At 41.2% G+C, this 15,494-nt stretch overlaps 1 protein-coding gene across 5 annotated transcripts in view; it reads right to left on the bottom strand.

Annotated features, from left to right (window-relative positions):
- PLCH2 (phospholipase C eta 2) overlaps positions 1-15,494 on the bottom strand; it is a 518,781-nt gene that overhangs the window by 16,219 nt on the left and 487,068 nt on the right. For all 5 annotated transcript variants that reach the window (XM_069948824.1, XM_069948825.1, XM_069948829.1 and 2 more), the window contains 3 exons: positions 14,017-14,101; positions 13,234-13,380; positions 11,746-11,825 (listed from right to left, as the gene is read on the bottom strand). In XM_069948824.1, the coding sequence (XP_069804925.1) occupies positions 11,746-11,825; positions 13,234-13,380; positions 14,017-14,101 (312 nt within the window). The remainder of the gene's footprint in view (positions 1-11,745; positions 11,826-13,233; positions 13,381-14,016; positions 14,102-15,494) is intronic.

The following is a 15,494-nucleotide window of genomic DNA, read 5'->3' as shown; positions in this document are numbered from 1 at the left end:
GTTTTTACATGAATAGACCAGCACCGACACAGGAATGCCAGTTCTGCGGTCATTTTTTTTAATTGCGGCCTGTTCGCGAGCATGGCAATGATTTATTCCCAAGCACCGGCCCTGCATGAAGCACTGGAGGCGGGCCCACCGGCCCCCAGTTTGACAATTTCTCTGCGATGCAGCTTCATTAATTGTAACGGAGCCACATCCCAGAGGGGAGGGCAGAACATCACACTGGGAGGCGGCGGGCCTGCCACCAGTGCTTCAGCCCGTGCCGGTCTATTTGTGTAAAAACTAAAAAGCAATGTACCGATGGTACTTTCACTTTAAAGGGGATATCAAGGATTAGAAAAAGCACAGTTAACTTTTAGCAAAAGCAAGAAGCACCACTGGTGATCTCCTGGGGTAAGTTTAGGTTAGATACACATACCACAGCACATTATATATACCAGTATAACAAATGTGGCTGCAAAAGTGTAAAATGTTGGCTCCCAAAAATCTTATTGGTACTCTGTTACAAAGAACACTATATCTAGCTTAGGACAACCATACCACTATCCACAACTGGATTATTACTCCTATAATCTAAGGAGGTGAATAACACTAGACATATCATATATATATATATATCTTAGAAAACAGTGACCAACATTAAACCTTTGGTGTTCCCCAACATTTAGATTGTGAGGCTACGATGGGTGTTCTCTTTTATCACAGTTGGACAGTCACAGGAATGCCATATAGGATTACAGGGATAGATTTAGGCAACACCAGTTGTTTTTCCAGTCAAAGAATCCTGCAATTATTTAATTGATGGGAAATGTCGGACGGGGCGCCCCCTCTCTGGGCAACCCCTGCTGGTCATTCAGTTCTCCTTGCAGGTAGCACTTAATTACTTTAACTAGGAAATACAGAATCTCTTTTCCAAATGTTTTCCAATAAGCGAAGGGGAAGATTAAAGAAATTAGATGTCCACGTAAAATAAAATAAAGATTGCAGTATTAATAAGTGTGGCAATAATACCTCCCTGTACGACGTCTGGGTGAATAAATACACTAAGTCCCTTTAGGATTCAAAATTTTTTTTCTGTGTGCCTGATGTGATGGATGAGCCTTTACCGGGGATCTCATTGCTAAGCCCGCTTCAGAATGATTTGTTTCCTTTGTTCTAGCGATGCAGGTTGCTATGGTTACCTAATTAACCAGTGGTCGGTTTTCAGGGGATTTTTTTTCCTCTCTCCAGATGGAAATGTCAAACAACTAAAGCAATATATTATTGTGGGCTGAAGTTATACACAAGTATTTGTCTGTGATAGCCATAACGTGCGTTATTGGTGCAAAGGGCTCCATATAACATTAGATCTCAATCAAGTTACTGGGGTTATCTCAGGACAACAACCTTTGTCCATATGGCCTATTATAGAAAGTGGTCCTCCAACTATATACCCTATTATAGAAGGTGGTCCTCTAACTATATGCCCTATTTTATAGAAGGTGGTCCTCCAACTATATGCCCTATTTTATAGAAGGTGGTCCCTCAACCATATGCCCTATTATAGAAGGTGGTCCCACAACTATATACCCTATCATAGAAGGTGGTCCCACAACTATATACCCTATTATAGAAGGTGGTAGGTGGTCCTCTAATCATATACCCTTTTATAGTAGGTGGTCCTCCAACCATATGCCCTATTATAGAAGGTGGTCCCTCAATCATATGCCCTATTATAGAAAGTGGTCCTCCAACCATATGCCCTATTATAGAAGGTGGTCCTCCAACTATATGCCCTATTATAGAAGGTGGTACTATAACCAAATGCCCTATTATAGAAGGTGGTCCCTCAACCATATACCCTATTACAGAAGGTGGTCCCACAACTATATACCCTATTATAGAAGGTGGTTTTCCAACCATATGCCCTATTATAGTAGGTGGTCCTCCAACCATATGCCCTATTATAGAAGATGGTCCCTCAACCATATGCCCTATTATAGAAGATGGTCAACACAGGATACCTAAACTAGAAAAAAAAAAATCCAATCTGGTGGACTGGTGTGGCCATGTGCTATAATGCCAGCCTACTGCAGTCATTGGAGTTTGGATATGTAGATCCCTAGCAGAACATTACAATGAACCGGGAGAACTGGCTGACTGCGATCTGTGCCTTACTGCAGGACACGGGCTCTATTGTAAGTCTACAGAGTACGTCAGCTGCTATGCACCTCTCCTGGCTCATTGTAATGGTGGGACCTGACATTGCCAAAAACAATTGACATGTCATAGACTTGATCAGACACTTTCAAATCTGCATTCCCTGTCCATAATCTGATCACTTGGGGGTGAGGAAGAAGGAAACTGGACACTACATATACTGTAGAGAAATATATATATATATATATATATATATATATATATATATATATATATATATATTTCTCCCATATACATTCTCAAGTGCTCAGATAAGTTCTCATGGCAATGCAATGGGTAACAGAATAACAGAAAAGACTTTAAATATGTATTTCCAACAAAAAGTGCTGATTAGCTGTGATCTGGGTAATAAATGGGAACCATTCAGAAGAGTCTTTCAACTATTTGCTTGAGTTGCGAATGAGCAGCTGCAATCACCCAGCTATTCACACAGAAAGTGATACGTCTGCAACAAGGCACACAAGAAGGGAGTGCAAGAAGACACAAGTCAGAATTATCCATCAGAAGGCACGGAACGCTCATATGCTTAAAGTATTTTCGTCACCGTTGTATCGGAGGTGCCAAAAACAAAGAACAGAACTAGATGATAGAGGGTAATCTCAGTACAATGGGGCCTCAGTGGTATCGGCCATCTATGCCAGATCGGTGGGCTCTGACCGAGGTTACCTGAATGAAGAGGGGTTGATGAATGGGGTCTTGCACCATTCTGAAGAGAAAACTCCTTTATGGTGCGTTCACACCTACAGGATCTGCAGCTGATTTTCTGCAGCATATTTTATTTAAATAACTGAACACAGCATCAAATCTGCTGCAGATCTGCTGCAGATCCTGTATGTGTGAACGCACCCTTAAGGTAATACATTACTCCACTGACCTCAATTGGCTCATACACAGGTCATATGGATCAGGTGTGGGCAATTTATTTTCCCATAGGGCTACATAAGAAGTTGGAATGGTGTCAGAGGGCCAGACTAATATACTTAAAGGGGTATTCCACTCATGATGAGAAAACTAAAATGCTTCACAACCTTGCTGGTCATACTCAAGTCCCAAGTCCCTGTATTTTAGGCCCCCTCACGCCTCCCTATGTGCTGCTGTTCTTGTATTTTTAACTTTTTTAGAAATGCTTGCATACAGCTAAGATGGTGCCGGTTGGGAAACTAAATTTCCCATCATACATCGGGGCACCTTCAATGATGCGTACAGGCATAGACGGCAGATCACTGGCAGTGTGATCCAGAGAAACCCCCAACCCTGAAAATTTCCTGTTATGAAGGGCCACCACTATGGACAACAAGCAGTACACAACCATGTCTCTTACTGTGTAAATACAACTATATATACCTCATCCCACCCCCCTTTTATCTATTGTACTGAAACAACTGAAATTATGTCCCTGTCTTTCTTAATATATTTTTAATTGTGATATGGTAAACTTTTTATTTGTAAAATGAGATAAAAGAAATGAAAAAAAAAAAAATCACACATATGTAAAAATCTTTGATTGGTCAGGGTCTTCGCACTGAGACCCCAACCATTCTCTAGATATATTCAGGAGAAGTGTGGCTGTGCACTTACTCAACCACCTTGCTGTTTGTTCTGACTCATTGCAAGAAAGTCTATGGAGCCTGTCTCCTGCAACAGCCGCACACTTACCATATCTGACCACATCTAAAGATTGGTTCTGATTAGACATGAGCGAGTACTAAAATGCTCGGGGGCTCGATACTCGAGACGAATACTTCCTGTTGCTTGGGTGCTCGTTTAGAGTAACGAACCTCATAGAAGTCAATGGGAAACTCAAGCATTTTTGCAGGGGACCAAGCTCGGCACAGGGAAGATGGCGTGAAAACCTGGAAACCTCAGAAAATGATGGAAACACCACGGAAATGAATATGAAACAGCAGGGGCAGCATGCATGGACGTCTCTAGGGCTGCCTAATGGCACCATTATGACAATTTCTGGGCAACAGCCGGGTGGTGACCCTCAATACAATTTTGCTGACCCAGACCAAGATGGGCAAGAGTATGTAACTGGTGCTGTTTTTTTTTTAAGGCACCCGTTGCACAGGACACTGCACAGTGAGGATAGGTATAGCTGTACTACAGATCCCAGCCAGCCAAGAGAATGTCAGCAACAGGACAAATTGACTACTGACAGCTGCACTACAAGTCCAAGTCAGCAGCCAAGAGTAGCAAAAAAATATATGTTTTAAAAATGTTAAGCCCTTAGAAGGACTGTTGGGTTCTTCGTGTCTGATTCCTGCCTAACCGCACACTAATTCCCTGCCTAACACTCTCCCTGACAGACAGCAGCTCTCTACCTATGCTCATCCAGCCTGTGTCTGAAGCGAGCACCGCGGGACCTGATTCTTATATGCCCAGGTCATCTGATCTGGCCAGCCAATCGCTATCGACATGTAGGGTTCCCATGTGATGCTACGAGCTCCCAAAGACTCTTCTGCATGATGACTGGTTGAGAAAAAGCCGCCAAACATGCAGGAAGAGGAAGATGCCATTGTCTCGACTATCGTGAGACGCTTGTCCGACTAACCTCGAACGAGTACCAAGCTCGGACGAGCATGCTCGCTCATCTCTAGTTCTGATCAATCAAAACTAAAAATAAGAACAGTATGTAAAGACTCCACTCATAGTACCTTTCCCATATGGTGTTTCTATGGCTATGGCAACATCATTCCTAATAAAGTCCCTTCATACATGCTTGCATTATGGTTTGTCCCAAGTTTTTTTTTTTGAGCATGTGGACTAGCACGCTGGTCTTTATTGGTGGTGCCCATTATCAGTGTATACAACACCACTGCTAATGGCCCAACTCTAGACAAGACAGACTGTGAACATTCCCCATTATACCTTTGGCTACAGTTCACAGCTGCATTAGCCTCCTTCAATAGTAAGGCTATAATTGTTGAAAAATCATGTGAATACGCGGAGGACTTTGAGCTCTATGAAGATGATCGAAACTACAGTATTGCAGTCCAAAACCAAAACCTGTCAATTTGATTAGTCTGTTTGCTTTTAAAATGACCCAACTGCTCTGTACACATACGTGACTGCTCGAGCAATAAGGGGACATTAAAAGTGGAGGTAGTTTTGTGTAGATAGCACAGCCATCAGATTCATTTTTGGACATTAGGACTACAATTTTGTATGAAAAAAGGGAGCTATAAATGCTACGTAAATATAAAAATAAAAAAATAGCTAAGAGTGAAGAAACAGCATAGTATTCAAAAGCGTAAATCACTGAAAAATTCTGTGCACGACTTACAAGAAAGTTGGACTATCTAGAAGACAATTATAATTCTTGACAAAGAACATAGAAATGTATCTAATCAATGTAAACATTCCAGTAATTAGCTCATCCTTCTATACACTATAGGCAGTTACTATCCCCACTAGTGATTCATTATACTTAAATTAGCACAATGATACTAATAATACACTCACTTCTATAGTTATAGCACGTGACAGTGTGTGAATGAGTGGGAATTACCATCAGGATACAACTTTATATTTACTTACAACTATATAGTATAGCCGGCTTTACCCACTAGTAATGTCAAGTAAATCACTAATGGGCTATGTTCACACAATGTACAAACAGCAGCCATTAATAATGTTCACGATCATTAAAGGGGTACTCCAGCAAAATGTTTTTAAATCTCCAGTCTTCCAGTACTTGACCTGTTGTATGTCCTGCAGGAAGTGGTATATTTTTTTCCAGTCTGACACAGTGTTCTCTGCTGCCACCTCTGTCCATGACAAGAACTGGCCAGAGCAGCAGCGAATCCCTATAGAAAACCTCTCCTGCACTGGACAGGTCCTGTCAAGGACAGGGGTGGCAGCAGAGAGCACTGTGTCCGACTAGAAAGAATACACCACTTCCTGCAGGACATACAGCATCTGATAAATACTGGAAGACTTGAGTTTTAAATAGAAGTAAATTACAAATCTAAAACTTTCTGGCACCAGTTAAGTTAAAAGAAAAAAAAAAAAAAAATTGCCGGAGAACCCCTTTAATAATATCCGTTGTTTAATGTTAAAAGACGGCCGTCCACTAAAGAACGGCAGTCATTACTATGTTGTGTGAACATAGTCACAGAGTTATCCTCATCCCCATAATTTTTACTGTTATAGGAAATGACTATGTGGGCATATATAGCCTGTCCTATATTTCACTAGGCCTCAGATATCAGATTATTATCAGCCATTGATTTCCCAAATTCTAGTTTACTTTTAAGAATAAAAAAAGTTTGTTCCAAAGTTTTAGGGCATAACTAATGGGAGCGCCATGATTCACTCCAGTAGAACATTAGGCTCTCCATGGAAACATGGACATAGATGCAAAGCACTCTAGGAAGCAGTTCAAGCAAAAGGACTCACTTTCAACTCTGGCAAGAGTACAACAACGCTATACACACCATAATAGATTGTTTTGTTTGTCTTTTTCCTTCTGATGTTCTTGGCCAGGGTTAAAAAGTGAGCCTTTGAGCTCGTGCTGGTTTCTGAGATGCATGGATAACCCAATTTCTGTAATTGGAGGCCAAATTAGCATAATAAAAGCAAAAAGCAATGAACCATAGTTAAATACTAAAACATAGAAATATATATCGATGCCATAAGATTTGTACCCTATATTTCCATTCTGGACACTGTGCCAATTTGTTTTTAGCTGATATGCCTTCCCCTGTTTACTTACTATTTTAGGTAATCGAAAAAGAGGATAAAGCACAGCCACTAGCTGTACTAAATCAGATTATAACTAGTTGGGTGATGGAGAATATATGGATATTTTTGAATTTTAATGGGCGATCATGAGTTCTCAGGAGCATTATCGCCTATAAAACTTGATCAGAACTGAGGAAAGTTGGGATTATTATGTGATGATACTGGAAATAAGTTTATTTGCCATCTACGCATTTTCAACATTGAAGCTTTGCAAAATATGTAAGTGAAATGTTTCCAAGTAGCTTTAAACAGTTGCTTTTTGAGGTTAGTAACTTGCATCATTGGACTGAAAGTAATAGAGTCCCTGGGAAGAGGTCAGCAGCACTTACACTTAATGTTAAAGTGTATGATCACAGGGGTCCAACTGCTGAGGCCTCCCCCCCCATTTCCCTGGATCTCGTGAATAGTGCCATGAGTCTTCTGTTGGAACAGAATGGAGGTTGGTGAGAGACTCCAGACCCGATCCATTATCAGGATTATAGGGGATCATACACTTAAAGCGACTCTGTACCCACAATCTGCCTCGCCAATCCGCTTGTACCTTCAGATAGCTGCTTTAATCCAAGATCTGTCCTGGGGTCCATTCCGCAGGTGATGCAGTTATTGTCCTAAAAAAACAACTTTAAAACTTGCAGCCCTGTGTCAAATTGGCGTGGCCTAGAGTACCCGTGCCCAAGGCCTGCACCACCTCTCTGTTTCTCCTCCTCACCCTCCTCATCATTAGAAACGCCCCAGGCAGGATTTCTCCTATTCATCACTTTTCTGAACATCGCACATGTGCCTTAACGATCCAGCACATGTGCAGTGTTCAGACAAGTGATGAATAGGAGAAATTGTTCTAAGGGCATTCCTAATGATGAAGAGGATGGGGAAGAGGAACAGAGGTGTTGCAATCCTAGGGCACAGGAACTCTAGGCAGTGCCAATTCAACACATGGCTGCAAGTATTTTTTAGGACAATAACTGCATCACCTGCCAAACGGACCCCAGGACAGAGCTTGGATTAAAAGTGGTCGGTGGGTGGGGTGGGGGTGATAATTGCGGTACAGAGTCACTTTAACTATTCCATATCTTCTGAATAACATGTAATATCTATGTAAAACTATTTACTGAATTTATAATTCAACCACCTTCTGCACACGACTATAGTTGTTTTGTAAGGGCACCACTGGTCCATTGTCAGTTTTCTGCAGATTTGTGGTCTGTAGTACATCCATATGTATGGATCTGACTGCTGGAGTTGCCAAGTGGCAAAAAGTCAATGGGTTATATAGTATCTAGTAAGCTAGGGCTAGTAAATCCTAATATTACAATGTCTATTTCAACTTTCTATGCATTCTATACTGTGTGTTCTCCCTGGAGAATTGTAAAATAACCGTTTCTAATCAAGTTTATAATACATGTTAATGGAAAGTTTCAAGTGACATGTCTGTAAATAACATTCATAAAACTTCACATTCTGATATCAGAAACAGAGGAGTATACAAAGATGAGTAGTGTTAGATTGGCACTGCCTATCCCTCCTTTATAATAGTCAGCCATAGATCTCTTTCCAGCCCTTCCTTCTCCTCTCCTGACCACTAAATGACTGACTGAAGTAGTGCTCTCCGCATTATTTAAGAAGTTCTTCAGCAGCTGCAGTCTCAGCTGCTACAGAATATCCCAGCATACTGCAGCTAGGTATAAGTATACCACTCCTTGTGTTGCTTTCCTGTTAAAAGCTTCCATTGGCTTACATCGCCCTCTACTGGCGAAACTAGAGAATTATCCAGATTAGAGAATCCAGCTATTTACTAGGTATCAAAAACATGCTCTCCCTGGCCCATAACAATTCTCAGGATCTGTGCACTAAAGCAGTCATGCGTGTTTCTCTCTATGCGGCAGAGCACAGCCAGATGTCTGAAGCCTGTTCTTATTTCTGGGAAAACAATAGTGATTGCTATTTCCCACAGATTAGTCACCTAAATTGGTCAGATGAGCAACCAGTCATGTAATGTCTTTTGGCAGTACTCTCCAGTTTACTCATAGCAATCACAAGTGTTAGGATTGTGATTGTAGTCGCTATCCGATCACACCACAACACTCTCCCCATGTGTCCGTAGGTTGTCATCATACATCTGCATCAGTAAGTTTTCTTACACAATACTAAAAGGTGCTCATACACTTTATACTAAAGATGGGATTGAATGGAGGCTGCATACAACTGTATGGCAAACTTGCCTATGTTTTCAAAGGGAATCCATGCTGTAGCGTAGGCTGGGTTCACACTACGTTTTTGCAGTTTTTTCTTCATCTGTTTTATGGATGGAAAAAACTGACATCTGTTTTTCCATTGGTCAACTACGTTTTTGTGTACGTTAAAAGAAAAACGGATTTGTTTTTTTTTTTTTTATAAAGGATTTCAATGGAAAAACAGATCAAAATGGATGCACACACATGGATTCATTTTTCCCATCCATTTTTTGCAAAAAAACTGATGAAAAAAACGGATTGCAAAAACGTAGTGTGAACCCAGTCTAACACTGTAATCTATGTTCTCATTTTAGATCTGTGGAGCTTCAAGTCCACAGCAGAGATTCCAGGTTATGCTGCGGAGTTATGACGTGGACACAATTGGTTGTTCATATAGAAGAACTCACCAAGTGAATATACTCTAATCAGGGCCGGCTTCAGGTCTTTCCGGGCCCTTGGGTGACAGAGCCACAGCGGGCCCCTCATCCATCCACACACTATGCACAATCACTTGAGACACCACTAACATGCACAAACACACATTACTGACTGACTGACTGACTGACTGACTGACACACACAGTCTTCTCCCTCTTTCTCTCTGTCGGGCTGCTCTCCACAAGTTGAGGACCTTCAGGTCATGTGATCAGGTCCTTCATCCTTTTCTCTCTCTCTGCAGCTCCTGCTCCATCTCCTGTGTCTTCTGATGCTCAGCCGCTCACCCTGTACTACAGTGAGGGGGCTAACCATTAGAACACCAGGCCCCTCTCCCTCTTTGGGCCCTTAGCTTTCAATATATAAATCAACAGAATATGTAATATAAAGCAAGTTTGCTATTTAAATTATTATTATTATTTTTTTTTAGTCCTCATGGAGAACACGGCACTTCCTGTTCCTGACAGTTTCCTGTTTTTTGAGAAAAAAAGGCAGAAGGAAGTCCTGTGTTTCTCAGGCTATCTGAGCGCTCACAGAGTAGGAATTCCTGTGTTTAGTCTGTTTTTTTAACCAGCACAAGTCTAAAAATCTGCCTTCAGGAGACTGGACCTGGATTTCTGGTAAGTTCAGCTTTGTATTACAGCATGATAACTACAAAAAATAATGAATGTATATTGCAAACTTGCTTTATTTGACATCTACTGATGATTTAGATTTTGAAAGTTATAACGACAGGGGCACTTTAATAAATGCTCTTCCTGCTAAACAGTTGTGGATTAGAATGGATCATGATACATTGCATCAGTATAAGATAAGTGAAGGAAAGTACGTGGACAAATTACTAAACTTCCCATGTAGGTTTGGGGAAGGCCCGACAGAGAAAATAATGGGCTCCCCATGTGCACTGCAAGAAAATACCCCCGATGATTCCAAGATGATGATCGAGATATTTTAAAGCACAATGCTTACAAATGGAAAAAACTTCCTTGGCAATGTAAACAGGAAGATGCGGCCTTCTATTTAGGTCCAAGAAAATGCATGCTTACCTTAATATATTTATTCTTGGATTATTTTGGGATCTTATAAAGAATTTTAAAAAATATGGTCACTCCCTTCCAAACACAGCGCCATGTCTGCAGCCAGGTTGTGTGTGGTATTGCAGCTTAGCTCAAAATTTTTCAATAGAGGTAAATTGCAATACCAGAAATCACCCATGGACAGGTGTGGTGCTGTTTCTGCAAGAAAGCAGCAAAATTTCTCTAATGCTGTACTGGCCTTTTAAATGCACAGGCAAAGTGAACTTGACAGTAATTTTAACTGTAGCAACCAGTGTCAGGCAGCTGCTGCCAAAGCTGATAGGATCATATAGTGCATAGATTCACAAGTTGAAAACATAGTATTATCTCTGTACTGTATGTGCAGTCTGACTAGCGTTTTGTACAGTTTTGAGCACTAGTGTACAAGAAACAGAAAGGATTCTTTACAGTAAGGGCAATGACACTATGGGATGCTCTGTCAGAGGGGAAGATGGGAATGGAATAATATTGGCTTTTATCTCATGAATTTTGTTTTGCTTTTCTCTGGATCAATACTGTGGGACAATAGGCTGAACAATATGAATATCTGTAGATACAGACCATACAAATCAAAGGATTCTTTAGGGTTACAGAGTGGATGTACTTTGCTTATAGTGATTCATGGAGTTAAGCGACATGATTTGAGGAGAGCTGTTTACAGATAACAGGCTAAAAGGTAAGGCTAAACATATTCCAGAAGGGTTAAAGGGATTATCCAGCGTTAGAAAAACATGGCTACTTTCTTCCAGAGACAGCACAGCTCGTCTCTAGTTGGGGTGCAGGTTTTGCAACTCCGTTTCATTGAAGTGAATGGAGCTTATTTGCAAACCGCACGTGAACTGGAGCCAAGAGGGGTGTTGTCTTTGGAAGGAAGTGGCCATGTTTTTCTAATGCTGGATAACCCCTTTAAGGTTTAAATCACACCTCATTACACCATGAGAAAGACACTTTTTAGATCAATCTTCTTATATAGTAACAGCCCAGGTACAGTGCTTATTGCTTTATATACTTCTCTACAATGCAATCATTTATCCCATTTAAAGAAGTGGCACCCACCTTACCACTGATGTCATTAATTGCTACATGAACAAAAATGGAGGCCTCTTCCATACCTTCCAGGTACACATGTCGATAACCTACAGGAAGCAAACATAAGGGACGTTAAATCTGTTTTATCCATTGACTACAAGCTGTGACTGACTGTTCTATACAGATATATCTATAGCAGCAATAAAAGGGAACGTTTTACAGATTTAATTTTACTTTCATGAATTATATATGAGTACATAGAAATAATAGGTTTGTCATTTATTTTATGTGGTAGCTATTTATTTTTAAACACTTCCCTGGGGGCGGCCATATTGGAGACGTGTGTATTATATAGCCATTGTAGCATTATGGCAGCTGCAGTAAAATATAAGGCAGTACATTATCCAGAAAGTGATGGCATACAGCTTAAACTAAGGATTGACAGGGAGGATGCGTAAAGAACCATAAGGACAGTAGTAATGCATAAAGATAATGACAATGTGACAATGACATCATCAAGAGGGAGGCGGGTCTAAGCCCTGTTAGGCCAGCCTCCCTTTGTGAGATGACTCAGGTTGCTCAGCTCTGATTGGTTGAACAAGATGTAAGCCATCTAACAGTTCTACAGAGTCAGTTAGACATCGCAGGAGACAAAGTGCATCGTGGGAAAGCTAAAACCAGGAAGTAAAGAAGAAATGAAGACACCACCTGGAGCTTCAGGGACCTGCAAACAGCAGGAAATTCAAGCGGAGACAGACTCCAGAGGGATGGTAAGTGGGAAAACTGTTTATGATCGGTTTTTTTTTAAATTAGCGCCGGAGTACCCCTTTAAATAGAATCTGTCAGGTTTATGGTGTCCTAGCTATGGGAAGCATAAACTAGCGACAGAGAAGCTGACCAGAATGATGTATCACTCATTATTCTGTGATACGGAGATATCCTGATATCATGAATAACATGGACAATAAGAAGTCCTCTCCATTATGTGCATGAGCCCAGTAGTCCTGGATATTCATGACAAGCAGAAAACTCCGCCCACGAGCTGCTTATTGGCAGTTATCTATCCATGCTGTGTATAGGCAATAAACTGTCAATCAGCAGCTGGAAAGCGGAGGGAAGGGTTTGAGAAGAATCCCATTCTCTTGCATATTAGAACGGCCGAACAGAATGATTTAAGTAATACACCGATCTGTTCCGCATTTCTGTCATTAGTTTATGCTGCCCTCATTTAAGGTGAAATAAATATAGTGACAGATTCCCTTTAAATCTTCTGTTCTCTGCTGACCTTGTCCCAGTCTAAATGGCAAAGCTCAGTGAGTGAGCCACAGAAAACAAGAATGGCAGATTACTGCGTGCGCCCCAGTGGCCTGTGTGAATACTGGATTAAAATCCTGAATCTAATGATAATTTAGAGACGATACAGTGTCTTTAAAACTAAGGCTAATAATACATTTTTAAGAAAGGAACATTTTAAAGAAAAGAAAGTTTCAGCGATTTCGTATGAAAAAACATTACCTGGCATCATACTGCTCAATGAGATCGTTCTCTGCCCAATGAAGTCTCGCCCTATTGGATCATGGTCCCAGACTAGGAACCGAATTAGAGAAATCTCAGGCATGTGCACAGTAAACACCAATGTCTCCTCCCACATTGGGTTGAAACCTGCAGATAAACGATTATAAAATCATTGATTTACATTATCCTATTTTTCCGTATTGATTAGTACTTAAATATAAATATATAATATTGATCCCCTATAGCAGGGCTAGAGAACCTTCAGCTCACCAGCAATTGCAAAACTATAATTCCCACCATGCCTAGACAGCCAAAGCTAAAGCTTTGGTTGTCCAGGCATGCTGGGAATTGTAGTTCTGCAACAACTGCAACAACTGATGGGTTAACGGGGTGGTCTCCTCACATACTTGCAGCAGGATGTCCATCCTGCTGCGAGTATGTCTTCCATACAAACAATGACTTGGAGAGCCCTGTTCCAATAAGTGGCCACAATTAGAAATGAATGAACCTCGAGCGACTGGAAAACATGGATACACGTTTCCAGGACTCCGTAGGGCTGCATTCAACTTCTTTAGCCACTGGTAATCAAATACAAAGTGTTCAGGTTGGACGAACTAGAGCGTGCTCGAAGTTCGCTCATCTCTAGCCACAATGTTTCCACAAGCAGACTTTTCAATTAAACTTTGCAAGCGATTGGAGAAGAAAACACGATCAACATAAACCAGTAAAAGAGAAGAAAAGCAAGGACAACTTTGTTTCCAGAGTTGAGAAGAAATGGCTTACCATTGTCATCTACTACCCGAGTTTGCTCTTTGCAGCAGTCTACAGGCAAACCAATGAGCTCAACTTCTACAAAGGGATCAATGATCTAGAAGAGAAGCACACAAGATATCCACTATAGACGATAGATATAGATGGCTGAATTTACTGGGTGTACATGGACAAGCCTATGGGACAACCTTCTTGTGATCTATTGCAATTCTGTCCAGGTACTAGCTTTTCTGTACATCTATTTATTATGGTTCTGTAGTATTTCATGGTGAAACAGAGGTCATGTTATGGTGATGCTACTGTTTGATCTTCCATTGGGCATGGAGAGAAAGAGATACAACTCCATAAAACCAAGTGTCATACGGCTGCCTTAAAGGTGAAGTCTGGAAAAAATAATAATTTGCAAGCAGACAGGAACAGGGGGAAACATAATAAACAAGCACTGCTTACTTTTCCCCCTGACGTGTCATGTCACAGGCTCTAGGACCCCCACTGGAACTAGTTTTCCCCTGAATTCCTATGTAGTCATGACTCGGAGGGAAATACCTGACCCGGTTGATAGAGTGCCTGCTCAGCCAATCAGTGATTGCAGTGGTGACCCACCCCACTCAGTCACTGGCTGAGCAGGCAATCTATCAGCCGGGTCAGGATGTCCAGTAGCCTAGCGGGAGTCCCAGAGGCAGTGTTGTGGAGGTGCAGGGAGAGGTAAGTACAACTAGTTTATTATGTTCCTCCCTGCTTCTGCATGCTTGAAAGGCCTACAATACCCAGCATGCCATTTCCATGTCTCTCCAGACCCAATCAAAGATGGTGTAAAGCCGCCCATACACCTTCAACGACTGATGGTTGAATGATTGTCCGGCCACCAGTCATCTCTCTTGTCCACCTCTTACCCAAGGCTTGTGTCTCCTAGAATGGATTTCTTTAAGGACTACAACTACAGCCAATTGTTTAGTCTGTAGGGGTCCCGGTTCAGGACTTCTCACTGGTGTTATCCTCTGGCCATACATATACTGTATGTTTAGGGCTACATTGGATGTGAGCTCATTCTCTAAAGGAGGAGAGATGCACAGAATACATGTTCATAGTAAAAAAAAAAATGTAGAAGACAATGATATATGAAAAACCAATAGGCCTGTACCATGCCTGAGTGGAATATAAATGGCGAAGGCAGCTGTCCTAAATTTTAGTAAATGTATGAATTTATTAATAAAGAAAATGTCAGCCTTCCTATATAAAACAAGCCGACGCGGGATACATCATAAGGACATTCTGTTCAATCACCAGACACAACACACTGTCCTTTCCCCAATGTCCTGTCCCTGGTGACAAAACTGCAATGTGCTCACAAAAAAAAAATCAATGGGGGATAAATAATGCTGTACAGAGCTTGTGTCGGTGACAAGGCAGCTCCCATGCCAATACATCACATTATAAAGAGCTTTCTGGATACAAAAAGACATAAAACGGTCCCTGCAATTCATAGCACA

This window comes from Dendropsophus ebraccatus, chromosome 12 (genome assembly GCF_027789765.1).
Source record: "Dendropsophus ebraccatus isolate aDenEbr1 chromosome 12, aDenEbr1.pat, whole genome shotgun sequence".
Lineage (NCBI taxonomy): Eukaryota > Metazoa > Chordata > Amphibia > Anura > Hylidae > Dendropsophus > Dendropsophus ebraccatus.
The sequence above is the reverse complement of the archived record's forward strand: the minus strand, read 5'-3'. Positions and strand labels throughout refer to the sequence as shown.